We start from the raw sequence: 15,152 nt of genomic DNA, 5'->3' as shown, positions 1-15,152 counted from the left end.
ATCGTAGCCATAGGCTTGACTCCTCTATATATCTGAATCGGCTGTCGAGGTAAGTCAAAGTCAATAATCTTCTATTGACGGTCAACTCTTACATAATGCCATGTCAACCAATCCATGCCAAGGATCATATCAAAATCCCTAACATCAAGAATTTCTAAGTCTTCAAATAACTTCTTATCATGTACCTCGATCTCGCAATTTTCAAACATTTCTCTTCATATGTTTGTTGAATTACTGTGGTATAATCCACACTCTGAGCTCTTCCAAAAAAACGTGGATAATATTCGCACGCAATCCTCTCTGAAAATTTAGCAGCCTTCTTAGCTTCAGTGGACACCAACTCTGAGACCTATCTAGTCAAGGCTGTAAACTCTGTCTCACCTTGGGCCATTGTCTTAGTACCTTACACCAACTCAAGGAACTCAAAAAAACTTTCTATTCCTTGACCCACGCTGGGTAATAAGCGTCGTTGAATACTTGCTGGAACTCAACCCATGTGGGTTCTTGATTACCAAACCTCTGGCGGACAATCTTCCACCATCTCTCGGCATCGCCTTTGAACAAGAATGTGCTAAGTCACACTCGGCGATCGTTTGTACAATCGATTACACCAAATTCTCAACCGCTACTGCATCCGTGCCTCCATGGAATGCTGATGGTCGGAAGGCCATGAAATCCTTTAATAGCTAACTCCCTATATCTGCCTCCACAACTAGAGTTATTGGAGCGGCTGGCTTATCGCCTCTACTACCTCCTACTTCTTGGGGAACTTGTGATTCCCTTACTTGATTAGTAACTAGGGTATCTATCACCCTCATAAATCCTGCTAACATACCTCGCATCTCGACCATTCCATGCCGTAGATTGCAACTAGACTCTCCTGGTGAGCCTGGTGTGGATACTGGAACTTCCACCGGAATAAAAACAGCCTGACTGCGAGTTCGGGGTCGTCCACCTCTATTACTTATCTTCTTGCATCACTACTTAGGGTTATAATACTACTAATTGGGCCAACATGTCTAACTGAAGGACGAAAGTCCTAACTCTACCCAACATCCTATGTGTGTACGGGAGACTCCTCAAAACACCGCTTTGATACTAATACTGTAACACCCCATCTCCTAGAACTGCTCGAGAAGAGGTGCTACTAGGGACAATAAAATAAAATTAGCTGATAAACTGAAATCTGATACCATAATTGAACATCTCAATCAACTGGAATAAAAACTCAGAGTCAATACAGACTGAAAAGCACAAACTCTGTCTAAGGGAAAATCCCTCAACTGAAATATAAAATAGATCTAATCTGAGAAAACTCTATAGAACTCAACAGACTCCCAAACATCTTTTATCTTGAGTAACTCCACGTACACACACTATAGACCACTGCTGCTAGGCCCCACTTCTGGTACTCCCTTGCTAGAACCTGGAGGGGTGAAGAGTACAAGGTGAGCTAAAAAGCTCAGCAAGTAATAAGTTGGAAAGAATACTGAAGCTGAATCGAAAAATATAAATACTGATAAATAACTTACTAAACTTGTACTGTATAATCACTGTCTGATTGCATTCATAAAAATGTAATGCACATAAACTGTAAACTAAATGTAGGTATGCAACTTTGACTCATAGGCCCACATAACTGTAATACATACCTGACTGATCTGAATCCTACAAACATAAAAACTGTAAGCACATACTTTGGGCAATATGCCCCTAGCCCCCTGGTTGCCACCAGGCGAGCAACTCATAAATTGAGTTGAAACTGAAACTGATGGGATCCCCGCGGACAAGCCGCCTAGCGCGCATAATGCAATGCAATGCTCATATAAATGTTGGCACACGATATGTAGTGCTTCATATAAAGTCATGCTAAATGCTCATACCACAATGTATGCACATAATTTCACAAAATAATGCTGAACATGTCAAAATAACTACTAGACATGCAATCGGATCTTCAATTTATTGGAATACAAAGATTCTATGAATTATGAATTAGGGTATGGGCATGTTTAACTTGTCATATTCTGGCTTATGAATTTAATGTTGGAAGGTATTGAATACATTAATTGAATTAAACTTGAATTAGGACTCACTGGAAGCTAAATTGGATTTCTGGAAAAAGTCATCCGGATATGATGAAAGACATCCGGATATGAAGAAGGCTCATCCGGATACATTGACATTCAAAGCAGAAGCTATTCGAATATGCTGGGATGTATTCGGATACGAACTAGGACATCCGGATATGATTCTGGTCATCTGGATATCTCACTGATGCATTCGGATATAACTGGAGACTATTTGAATGAAAAATTCAACTTTTTGGGGGAGGCATCCGGATATCAGGAGAGACATCCGGATATTATCTTGACCTATCTGGATGTATAAACAAACCATCCGGATATCATACTCGATGAACTTTAGATACATCCGGATATGATACAAGGTATCCGGATATTACTCGCAGAAAGTCTTAGACTCATCCGGATACAACACGAAGCATCCAGATATCACTCACAACAACTAGGCACATCCGGATGCGACTCAAGACATCCAGATACTGCTCACAATCACTGCTGGATACATCTGGATACGAAAACGAAGCATCCGGATATTACTGGGCTATCCGAATATGAACAAGAGCTATCCGGATATTACCCACAATAAGCATTTTACTCATCCGAATATGATATAAACCATTTGGATATGCCCAAGGGCCATCCGGATGTCACTCACATAAAAATTTTGACTCATCCGGATAGACTCTATTCCATCCGAATGCTACTCACAAGCTTTGAAAAATTTATCCGGATATGGAAGAACTCATCCGGATATTTGCAACTTTTAAACCCAGAGACGAACGCTCACAGAGACTCTGTTCTTAAACAAATCTTAATAAAACTATACCATTCTGAATTAAAACTTGGGAAAACAAGTCCCAACTGATCTGAAACAATTCTAGAGATGATTCAACGATGATATTAATTTGAATCGCTGTATTAAACATGCATGAATTGCCTGAAAAACTCACTGTAACATATATAGTTATATATATATACGTATTTGCTGGTTGATATAAACTGAAAATTGAACAATGATACTGGATAATCTGGAAATAACTGAAAAGAACTTGTAATGGAAGGAATTATAGGAAGAATACTTGCCTGATAGAACTCTCTGATCGAACCCTGGAGCGATCCTGAAGACTCTAGCAAGCCTCTGCTATCTCTTGGCCTTTCTGTTCTTCACACGGCGTGAAGAAAAGCCAAGCTAATGGGCTCTATATATAGACATAAAGTCCTAGATCTCTTTCCTTTTATAACTTATAATCCCTCTCCCAATTGAATTTGGAAACTCTCAAAACCTTCTCCTATTGGGACTAGGAGACTCTTAATCCAAATCCATCTCATACATGGATTCTCATTTTCCTTTAAATACATAATTAATAATAACACAAAAATTATTATTAAAACTCTCAAATAATAAAACTCCAAAATTACCTTTATGCCCTTGCATTTAATTTCCACGATAAATAACTAGAATTAAATGCTCTTTAAATGCTATTTAAATACTATTCTCTCAATTAAAAATTACTAGATTGCCACATTGACAAATTCTTTTAACTCCAACATTAAGAAGAAATAAATACTATTCTTTTCCTTCAAAATCTCTAAATTGCCACATTAAATAATTAATTGGCAAAATCTTTTAATCAAAAACTTCAACAATTAATTAAATAATTCCTAAATAAATACTAGGTCCTTTAACGGGTCGTTACAGATATCATTGCATGCCTTGTAAGGCTGAAAGATAATTAAGATGAAAGGCTTAGTGGGGAAGAAGAGATTGATGGTTCTCATTGAGAGTAGAAGCACACATTGCTTCCTGGATGAGGATACTGCCATGGACTTGCAATGTCTAATATGAGAAGCAGATTCAGATGCCAAGGTTTCAAATGGGTGATGCAGGGTCAAGAATTTACAGTGGATCCGTGAATCCTAAAGTTAGGAGGCTGCCACATTGTTTCTAAGGGTGGATTGGATGAACACAGTGAGTCCCTTAATTTTTTATTTCAATAAACTTGAAGTAACCTTTCAAATGACAGGGAAGAAGTTAACCTTGACAGGAAGTTTAGAGGTGGGTGAATGCAATTTTGTGATAGGTAGAAGGTTGCAGAAACTTTTTCAGCATGAAGAAGCTGCCATAGCCCAACTGTATTCCCTATATGCAGTGGAGTTGGAGGCTGAGGAAGGAGAGGTAGGAGGAAGTGCAATAGCAGGAAAGAAGGACCAGTCATGGCCTGCACCTACTTCAACCTTGCATTCTCTCACTGAGATACAACCTTGTGACCCCTTACACTTATTGTTGATTGAGTTTGAGGATTTGTTTGCTGAACTATCTACCCTACCCCCAACTCGATTCCTTGACCATACTATCCACTTAAAACCCAATGCAGAACCTGTTAACATTCGGTCCTATATGCATTCCCCCCTATAGAAAGCTGAAATAGAAAAACTGGTCAAGGAAATGCTGACCAAATCTATAATCCAGCCAAGCCAAAGTCCTTTTGCATCCCCCCTCCTCCTAATAAAAAAGAAGGATGGAACCTAGCGGTTTTGTGTTGATTACTGTCAATTGAACTCCCTCACTATCGAGAAACCACTATCTTTTCAAAGCTTGATTTAAGAGTCGGATACCACCAAATCAAAATGAGTCCAATTGATATCCACAAGACTGCTTTTAGGACTCATCAAGGCCTCTATGAATTCCTAGTTATGCCATTTTTTTCACTAACGCCCCTGCCACATTTCAAACCTTGATGAACCACATCTTTAACCCATATTTGAGGAAATTCTTCCTTGTCTTTTTTTATGATATCCTCATATACAACCCCTCTCTTAATTGACGTTTGATTCACTTAAAGATAGCCTTCGAAATCCTCATATCTAATCAACTATTTGTGAAGAGGTCCAAGTGCACTTTCGCTGAGAGAAAAGTGGAATACTTAGGCCACATAATTACGGGAGAAGGTGTTAGCACAAATCCAAAGAAAATTACTGCTATGGTGGAGTGGCCGAGGCCACAAACTATCAAGGTGTTTAGGGGTTTTCTAGGCCTCATTGGATATTACAGGAGGTTCATAAAGAATTATGGCATCATAAGTAGGTCATTGATTGAGTTACTTAAGAAGAATAGCTTTGGTTGGAATTTATAGGCGGAGATAACATTTCTAACATTAAAGAAGGCTATGACACATGCCTTTATACTAGCCTTACCTGACTTTTCTAAGCCTTTCATTTTGGAGATAGATGCATGTGAGACTAGGGTAGGTGCTAAGTTGGTTTAGGAAGATAAACCCTTGGCATTTCTTAGCCAAGTCTTAGACCCAAAACACTTGGGACTAAGCATCTATGACAAGGAGTTGTTAGCAGTATTGATGGTAGTGGACAAATGGAGATATTACCTAGAGGGAAACCAGTTTGTGATCAAAATTGACCATGAGAGCCTCAAATTCTTGATGCAACAAAGGTTGCACACCCAATTGCAAAGAAAAGGGGTAATTAAGTTGTTGGGGCTTGACTATATGATACAGTATCAAAAAGGGAAAGAAAATACAATGGCAGATGCACTGTTAAGGAAAGAGGAAAAGGGGAATTACCAAGCTATTTCAGCAGTAGTACCTGACTGGGTAAACGAAATTACATCCAAGTTATGAGCGGACTACTTGGGCAAAAGATCTCATGACACAGTTAGCGGTTCAACCTGCTAATCAGAAGGGTTACACCTTGTCAGCAAGTTTACTTAGATACAAAGGAAGGCTAGTGATAGGGGAAGACGACCAGCATAAAAAGAGAATCCTACAATCACTGCACAAGTCACTGGTAGGAGGACATTCCGGTTTAAATATCACTAACCACAAAGTGAGGCAATTGTTCTTCTGGCCCAAACTCAAACAAGATGTGATTGCATATGTGCTAGAGTGCCTTATCTGTTAGCGCTGCAAACATGAACAGGTTCCTTATCTTTGCCTGCTGCAACCACTGGACATACTGGATCAAGCTTGGCAGCAAATTTCCATAAACTTCGTTGAAGGGTTACCTTAAGTTAAAGGGTAGGGATGTTATATTGGTAGCGGTGGACAAATTGACGAAATTTGGCCATTTTTTAAGTTTGGCCCATCCTTTCATAGCCCCGAGGTAGCTAGACTGTTGTTGGATTCAGTTGTGAAGATGCGTGGGCTGCCACTGTCTATTGTCTCGGATAGGGACAAAATATTCACTAGTAATTTCTGAAAAGAGTTATACAAGAATTTGGGGGTGGGATTACATATGTCAACAACCTACCACCCAAAAACTGATGAACATACTGAAAGAGTAAACCAATGTCTAGAAACTTACCTCCGGTGCATTTGTTTTTCTAGACCAAAAAGTTGGAACAACTGGTTGTCACTTGCCCAATGGTGGTATGACTCTAATTTTCATAGCTCCTTGAAGAGAACCCCATTTGAGGTCCTCTTTGGTTATGAACCACCCCTATTACCTACCTACTGTCATGAGATATTCAAGTGTTGAAGTGGCAATAGATTAGTATTTACAACAAAGGCAAGGGGCACCGCAAGTGATAAAAAATGAGCTTATTGTTGCACAAAACATGATGAAACAGATGGCAGATAGGAGTGAAAGATTGTTTGAGGTGGGTGATATGGTTTATTTGAAGGTTAAGAGATTTCGGCAACAGGTGTTCTCAATGACCTCTATAACCAAATTAAGCCCGAATAGATGTTTCTTATGCAGGGTTGCGACGGAGAATCACAATCACCTATTTTTCGAGTGTACCTATTCCCGTCAGGTGGTGAATTGTTTCCGAAGATCATAGAAATTTGTTTGGTTGTGGCATCGATGGGAGATTGGGGTGCTTGGGGCTGCGACTAAGTGAAGCAACAAGAGTCCTTAGCAAATTGCGAATAGGATGGTTGTTTAGGTGATAGTCTACTTTATTTGGAAGGAGCACAATAATAGATGCTTCAGGGACCAGGAGAGATCAGCTTCTCAACCGACGCATAAGATTCCTTGCGCTTTGTGGGCCCGTCTTGTGACTGTTTGGTTTCAGCCTTCTTTCCAGAGTAGTGTTTTGCGGCATTTTTGGAGGCTACTGATTGATCAATCATCTCTCCTCTGTTAAGATGCTATGCCCTGTCTTGAGGGTTCTATTTGATGTCTTATTTCCGAAGTGTTATGCTGTTATCTTCAGTGATTTTTGGTTCATCTGACATGCTGTCAGATTACTGAGTCGTGGAGTCCCCTTCTCTCTTGCTAGGAGGGGTGAGTATTGTTCTGATAATGTTCATCGCCTTGGTTTAGGTGGTCCTATTTTGGTTGTTTTCTGTGTTTTCCATCCTACCATTGTTTTTATCATGTATATATTTTCTTCCTTTTGTTTTTTTTGGCCCAGAGGGTGTTTGTGGCTGTTTATTCACCCTTGGTTTTTTGCTGGTCCGGGGTTTTCCTTGGCCTTTGTTTGTAGCCACTTCGGCATGATTTTTGTTCTATGAAATTCTTATTTACCAAAAAAAAAAAAAAAAAAAATTAAGCCCAAAGTACTATGGTCCATTCCCCATAATGGCCAAGGTAAGGAAGGTAGCATACAGGTTGCAGCTAGTAGAGGGAATATTGATTCACCTAGTTTTTCACGTTTCTCTATTGAAGAAATCTATGGGACCTATTGACGTCACCAGTTTAGATCTTCCCCCTACTGTAGAAGACTTAACAATGAATGCGGAGCCCCTAGCAGTGTTGGAGAAGAGGGCGATCTACCAAAATTCTCTACCATTAACCCAAGTTTTGGTGCAATGGACCCACCTACATCCTGATCACACAAACATGGGAGTACTTGCCTGACCTCCTCAAGTAATTTCCTCGAGTTTCCCAACTTTCGTAATTTCTTGGGGACAAGAAATGTTTTCGAAGGGGGGGGGGGGTAATTGTCACATTCTGTAGTTTTTGTAAATCTTGAAAAATAAATAATAGTTGGTTGAGGAGTATTTAAAATTTTGGAGAAAATATTTATTTATGGTGTTTTGAGGAAATGAAAATTTAAGGTAATTAATTATTTGGAAGTAATTATGGAAATATTGAAAATTGGAGCAAAAGTCATCTTAAAAATAAAATAGGGGGTAATATGAAGCAAGAAGGGGCTGGACCAAGTGGCAGAAGTGCTCATGTGCACGTGGGGGGCAGGGGATCGAACCCCTGCTTGCGCAAAAAGAAAGGTTGGGAATTTTTATTCCCAGCCAGGCGCCAAACGCCGCCGCCACGACGTGATGTGCGCGGCTTTTCCGCGCGCATGCCATGCACGCGGCCTTCCTGGCCGGGCCATGTGGCAGCTTGGCTGCCTTCTGCATTGCTTTCCGTTTTTGACTGCCACAACCTTAATTTTCTTCACATTTTGATGCAATTGCCCTAGGAACTTGGGAAGAATATCAATGATATTGTCCAAATAGTGGACTACCCAATTATGTCAGGAAATGATGAAAGTGCTCAGTGAAGAGTGGTATAAATAGAGAGTCTGGAGGGCAATTGAAGGCAGGGGAATGAACGTCAATTGAGGAGAAGCAGAAGCAGTAAGGTATGCTCAATTTTAAAGCTATTCTGTTGTTAGTCAATTGATGAATTGATTAGTAAGGTGGTGTATTTGATTAAGCTAAAGTCTATTCTAATTAGTTAATTTAATTATTAGTTAGTTAAATTAATTAGTAAGGAATAATGTTTAAGTTAGTTAATTAGTTAATAACTTTGTGGATTCAATAGTTAATAAATTTAATTATGGGTTGACCTTGCTTTGAAAATATTTTTGTTAAGGGAATTGCGAGTGTCAACGGTACGAATTACCAGGCGGCACGTATCTCGAGGTAAGGGTTTAATATGCTCTGTGTGTGTAAATTATTTTTGTCATGACTTGCATAAGATATTGAGGAAGTGACTAGGCATGGGGCAGTGGATTGTTGACCATGAGGGTTCTAGGACGGGGTCATAGCTGGAACCACTAGGGGCCACCTAAAGCCTGAGATAGGTGCGGTGGACAGGCTTGCATGCATGTTGCACTTCATATTTATCTATGATGTCATGCTGAATAATTTACTGCATTGCATATTACCTTTACTGAGTCCTTGGACTCACCCTTCCCACTAATCACACAGATAGTTCAGGATCTGGTAAAGGGAAGGCGGTGTATGTCGAAGACCAGTTGAATGATGGGAATGGCAACCCATGACGGGAATGCAACCTAGTAACTTGTGTCTGTCATGTAATTATTTGTGGATGTGTTGAACGCTGCTTGTATTTTCAAGTTGCACTTATTACTTTTAATGAGTACTTTGTGTGAGTAAATTATGTTATAACCCTAATTGCAGTTTATTAATCTGCTCATAAGGCATAGGTCAGATTCGAGACTTGAGTGTCCTTCCGCTGCAAATAAGTCTTAGACCTCGAGTTCTCGATGGCCGGAGGCGGCAAAGCTTGGACCCCACCCAGGGCGCCCACATCATTTTATCTCCCTGTTGTTATGGCATAGCCGGCCTCCGGAGTGGGACCTACTGACATAACCCTGGGTTACGGTGACACCCGGTAGTGGGGACGAGGCGTCACACATTCCTAGGGGCAGAAGAGTAATTGTATTTCTTTTCTTATGTTTGTTGCTTGTATTTAGCTGTTATAGTGGTTGTGCTTTATCAGATTGTACATTTCAGGTAGCTGTATTTCTGGGCTATACATAGGCCACAACTCGAGGATGGGGATCATCATGTGAATGAAGTGAATTCTTTCCCTCCACTTTTCTGTTACTTCTCTCTCTCTCTCTCTATATATATATATATCTCTTATTCTTCCTCCTCCTTGTTGTTTCCCTCCCTTTTCGTTTGAACTCTCCTTCTAAATTCTCTTTAATTCCCAATTCTACCTAAACAATCCCTTGTCAAATCCAAGGATCTGACCTCAAGGTGTCTAAAAACAAATTTGGTTTTATTCTAGAAGGTAAAAAATGAAATCCATGTAATTGCTAAGATGCCCTAATGGGAAAGTATAGAGATAAATAAAAGGATGTATGTATGGTGTTTATAGATTTAGAAAAAGCTTTTGACAAAGTTCTTAGAGAAATCTTATGGAGGGTTTTAGAGAAGAAAGGAATCCAAATTGCTTATATATAGGTTACTAAAGACATGTATCATGCATGGTTGTCAAAGCCTAGGTGCGAGGTGCACAGAGGTGTAGCTCTTGGTGCCTTTACACAACTAAGTCAAGGCACTCACCTAGGTGACAAGCTTCATGCGGAGGCGCAAGGCATGGCCCTCTTGCACCTTATAACATTAAAGCCTAATACAAGGAAAAAAAGATTAAAAAAATTCAAAATCTCATTTCAAAACCTTTGGAATGATTGGTGGATACAATCTTTGATTGATTGATAGCTATAATATTGGGATTGATAACTACTATCTCGGGAAAATGGATGGCTATTATTGTGCTATGTAATCTTTCCTATTTGAAATAATAGTATAAATATCAAATTTATATCATATTGTAAAAACATTAAAACAAAATTTGGGGGGAGGTTAATGAGGATGTTACCAATAGATGTATGACAGTTAAAATTGGAAAGTCCATCCAATTTTTTATGTGAAAACTAAAAAAACATGTGCAAAATGAGTATATCGGAGATGAGGATGTTAAAATAGGCGCACAATCATACAAGAAAGATAAAATTACAAATAAGGTTATCCATAATAAGGTTGGAGTGGCTCTTATTTAAGATAAGATGCATGGGAATGACTTAAGATGGTTTGATCATGTGGGAAAAAGACCAATAGAGGCTCCTATGAAAAGCGTGGATGAAATAGAACAAGTACTTAGGAAAAGAGGTACAGGAAAACCAAGAGAAATTTGGTGGGAGATTCTTAGGTATGATATGAGTTGTAAGAGACTTACGAAAGATAAGCCCATAGAAATTATTGTTGAGCTAGAATTCATGTATTTGATCCCACATGGTGGGATTAAGGTTTGATATGTTGTCGTTGTTGTGGGATCAGTTTGCATTATTTTTCTCAAATAATGGTTATATGGGCAATGCTCTTGGTTTGCATATCTGTTTAATTGTTTCTAAGTTACCATGAAGGTTAAGGACCGAGTTGTTTATTGTTGATAACTATTAACTTATTAACCAGAAACTCATGTAAAAAGCTTAAATTGTTAGAAAGAGAGGTCATTTTACTCCTTACATCCCTTTAGGTGTGGCCAGACTTTATCAAGTAATTGGTTTAAATATGTGCAATTATTTGAATTTCAGGTTGACAGTTAGATTTGAGCATAGGAAATTTGTTTGCTCCTATACCATATTAAATTATTGATCCCCCAACCCATCTAAAAATTTAAGCTGTTCTAAAGGGTTAAAGTTATTTATTATATTTTCTTTTACTCAACAATTACTGAGATGGAAATTACGTTTTCAATATATCATTCATAATTTGGTCATGTCTTTGTGTGTGTGCTAGTTTCCATTTTGTTTTGAAGATGTGTAGAGGGAGGGAGCAGAAGAAAAAGAAGAATAAAAATGAAAATAACTGGACAAAGAAGAAGTCTTCTTTTCTTTTTCTTTTTTGAAGTTTTTCTTCCTTCACATCACCACTATGAATTCTCGTATATATGTTTTAATATCTGGTCTCAAATTCTAAATAGGTACATCTCATGCGTGGTTGGTTGTCCTGTAGAAGGACCTATTCCTCCTTCAAAAGTGGCCTATGTGGCAAAAGAACTTTATAACATGGGCTGCTTCGAAATCTCCCTTGGTGACACAATTGGAGTTGGAACACCTGGTAATGTTTCAGATTAATTTATATTTTACTAAATCTGATTTCATTTATTTGAACAATCGGAATATTCAATATAATTTCTGAAAAATGAGAGGTACTCTCTGTTTTTATACCAAATCTCAGGGGTGCACGGTGTATTTTAGTGTTTTACCTTACTTTTTATGATTTAGAGGAAGAGTTTTATACAGAGTTCATGAGTCATGATCATGGATTTTTCCTTTTATTTTGTTATATTCATCGAGTGCATATCCAACTAATTATGTTGAACAGGTATGCCATATCCTGTCCAAAATGTCAGTGTTTTTGACATGTATTTCACTAATTTAGAAGACTCCATGTAACACAGATCCTAACTGTCTCTATTGGTAGGAAGTATTTTTTAATTTAGCATTTAGTTATATCATATGCATTCTTCTGTGCCATTGAAATATTGATTGTTACATCTTTCTTTGCAACCTTGTGATCCATGCCTTCTTTTTACATTCTGTGACACGTTTTATGTACCAGGCAACCTTGGGCATCTCATCATTCACCTCATCAATTTAAATTCTTATTACCAACTTATTCCATTGAGTGCACCAATTTCTTGTTTTGGCTCCATTAACATTCTTTCTTACACAACCAAAACATTGGGTGATATGCTCTTCTATAAAATACTGTAGATGGCACAGTTTTACTTAATTCTCCTCATCTATTATCCCGTAATCAATATCCCCTTTCAAATCCCTTACTGGCTTATTCCGCTTGATGTGATTAAATAAATACAATGATACTGTTTGCTTTGAGTTGTCTCCAAACCATTCAGGTCTCAAACCCCCTTATTTCTACTCTTTATTTGACATGATTGGCAAGTTAGGTCTTAAAATCCCTTATTTGTACTCTTTTTTTTTTTTATTCAATTGAACAACTTTTTTCCCCTTCTCTGTTTCCATTTCCTTTTCAAATGAATGAATTAGAAAACCAGTATTTTTGGTTGGTTCGTGGACAATATAGTGAGATAAGGGCATGTGGCAAACTCAGACCACGGCCCCATTCAATTAGAAAACCAGAACTATCTTTTTAAAGTGTTCTCTTGATGAGAGAAACTGCGCATACATTGGCTATGACTCTGTTGGTGGAAAACTTTATTAATCTACACAAATTATCATTCACTGCCAATGTGGTTTATTAACGAGATGTTCTTGTCTGAAATTTTGGTTCTTGTTAACATTTTATATTTTGTGTTATTATTGTGCATTCTCTTGTGGCAGGGCTTATTCTGATCCCTGATTGTTATGTTCATTTGTACACATGTTCAAGGATGTGCTACTAATGTTGGAGTATTTCTCTTTGTTGCTTGCCGTAGTTCTTCTAGCTCTTATAATTGTTATGTTAACAACTTGGTGTACTAACTATATAATCATTTCAAAATTCTCTAAGTTCATCTATCTTTATCTTTTCTACTGTCCTTGCCCCTCAGTTTACCTTGCCAGTAATGCAAATTTTTTAGTTTACCATGTGAACTGACAAGGTAAACTAAGAAATTTTCATTATTATGAGAAAAACAATTATTAGTTTTGGATTGAAGAACAGTTACTCTACTCCGTGTTATAGCATGCCATTAAGATATACCTGAAGCTAATTTCTTTTTCTAATAAACTTGAATTTTTTTTTTTTAAATTTTAGCACTTGTTTTCCTCACTTTAAGATCAACTTCCACTCTCTGAGCATCATTTCTGTCCTTCAGTTTCTCCTCCATCTTTTAATGCTACCTAAAAATACATGATGTGGTTTTTTTTTTATTTTTTCATTGTGGTTTGATAATTACAAGGCCGAACCCACCTAGTGCTTGTGGTTGTTGTTTTGATAATAGCAAGATTTGTGCATATGTCATAACTTATTGGATATTGCTGCTTGTAGGATAAGAAGTGGCGTGAGAATGAATTTATGTACTAAACAATTTCATAACGGTAACTGGATGTGTATATCAGTTGAATAATTGGTACTGTTTTTTTAATTGGCACAGGGACTGTTCTTCCTATGCTTGAAGCTGTAATGGCTGTTGTTCCGGTTGAGAAGCTTGCTGTCCATTTCCACGATACTTATGGCCAGTCTCTTCCAAACATTTTAGCATCCCTCCAAGTGAGCCACTTTTTCCTTTGATTGTGGTGCAGAGACATCAATATAGGAAATTCTTTAGTTACCAACTTTTTTGCAGTCAGCTGCTGTTACTTTTTTCAAGGGTTCTTCATGCAAATACTTCCCATGAAGCAATCAAATTCTACATTAATGATCTTCTGACACCAGAGACTGATTTCAGCCAATGGTTCAATTGGCATAAGTGAGAACAGGCTTCCATAATTATAATCGCTGATTGCTAGAATAGCAAAGAAAGTTATTCACAATACTTGGACTTCTACAGTAGTTCCATACTTTCTGCAGATGCATGCTTACAGAATGGCTTGGACCATTGACTTATATCTGTAATGTTGCCGACAGATGGGGATTAGCACTGTCGACTCCTCGATTGCAGGTCTAGGAGGGTGTCCATATGCCAAGGGAGCTTCAGGGAACGTTGCCACGGAGGACGTGGTGTACATGCTTAACGGGCTTGGCGTGAAAACAGGTGTGGATCTCAGAAAGCTCCTGCAGGCTGGGGAGTTCATTGGTAAGCATCTGGGCCGCCCATCAGGCTCCAAGACTGCCATTGCCTTGAGCCGAGCCACGGCCGATACCTCTAAGATATAGAAAGTTTTCTTCTTCCTAAACACATTGCCCTTGTGGAGCTTTGCATATATGTATGTATGGGAATAAAGGAACTGGGAGCTACAGATCCAGTAATAATTGTATTGGAAACTCTAGTGTCACTGTGTTAGAATCTGAATCCATGTACAAGGAAAGCTGCTACATGAATTTGAAATGAAAGCCGTATTGCACCCTTAAGTACAGAAAGGAATCCATAAATTCCTGTGCTTTTGAATCTCAGCCTTTGTTTAATGTGCTGTGTTTTGTGTTTCTACCTGTTGAATTCAGGGGAGATTTCTTTGCTTAGCTTAGTACTTTTGGATGCTATTGATGAAAAATAGTTCTTTAAGAATGGTTAGATAATAATAAATCTCCGGACTAACTTTGATTAGAGTCGATTATATGAATTTTAAACTTTTAATTACAATATTTGATTCGATGAGTTTTACGTTAGTTGTCAGTTATATAGCGATATTTTTTTTGATTTATGACTTAAGAGATTAAATCAGAGTAAATATAAGAAATAGGTAGGAATTACTTAAATTAAAATATAATATTAACTTTTAAC

At 38.1% G+C, this 15,152-nt stretch overlaps 1 protein-coding gene across 3 annotated transcripts in view; it reads left to right on the top strand.

Annotated features, from left to right (window-relative positions):
- The window catches only part of LOC127809933 (hydroxymethylglutaryl-CoA lyase, mitochondrial), a 32,505-nt gene extending 17,681 nt beyond the window's left edge, over positions 1 to 14,824 (top strand). For all 3 annotated transcript variants that reach the window (XM_052349116.1, XM_052349131.1, XM_052349124.1), the window contains exons 7-9: positions 11,727 to 11,863; positions 13,866 to 13,981; positions 14,339 to 14,824. In XM_052349116.1, coding sequence (XP_052205076.1) covers positions 11,727 to 11,863; positions 13,866 to 13,981; positions 14,339 to 14,587 — 502 coding nt within the window. In that variant the 3' untranslated portion in view covers positions 14,588 to 14,824. The remainder of the gene's footprint in view (positions 1 to 11,726; positions 11,864 to 13,865; positions 13,982 to 14,338) is intronic.
- Positions 14,825 to 15,152: the final 328 nt, after the last annotated feature.

This window comes from Diospyros lotus, chromosome 1 (assembly GCF_014633365.1).
Source record: "Diospyros lotus cultivar Yz01 chromosome 1, ASM1463336v1, whole genome shotgun sequence".
Lineage (NCBI taxonomy): Eukaryota > Viridiplantae > Streptophyta > Magnoliopsida > Ericales > Ebenaceae > Diospyros > Diospyros lotus.
The sequence above is the reverse complement of the archived record's forward strand: the minus strand, read 5'-3'. Positions and strand labels throughout refer to the sequence as shown.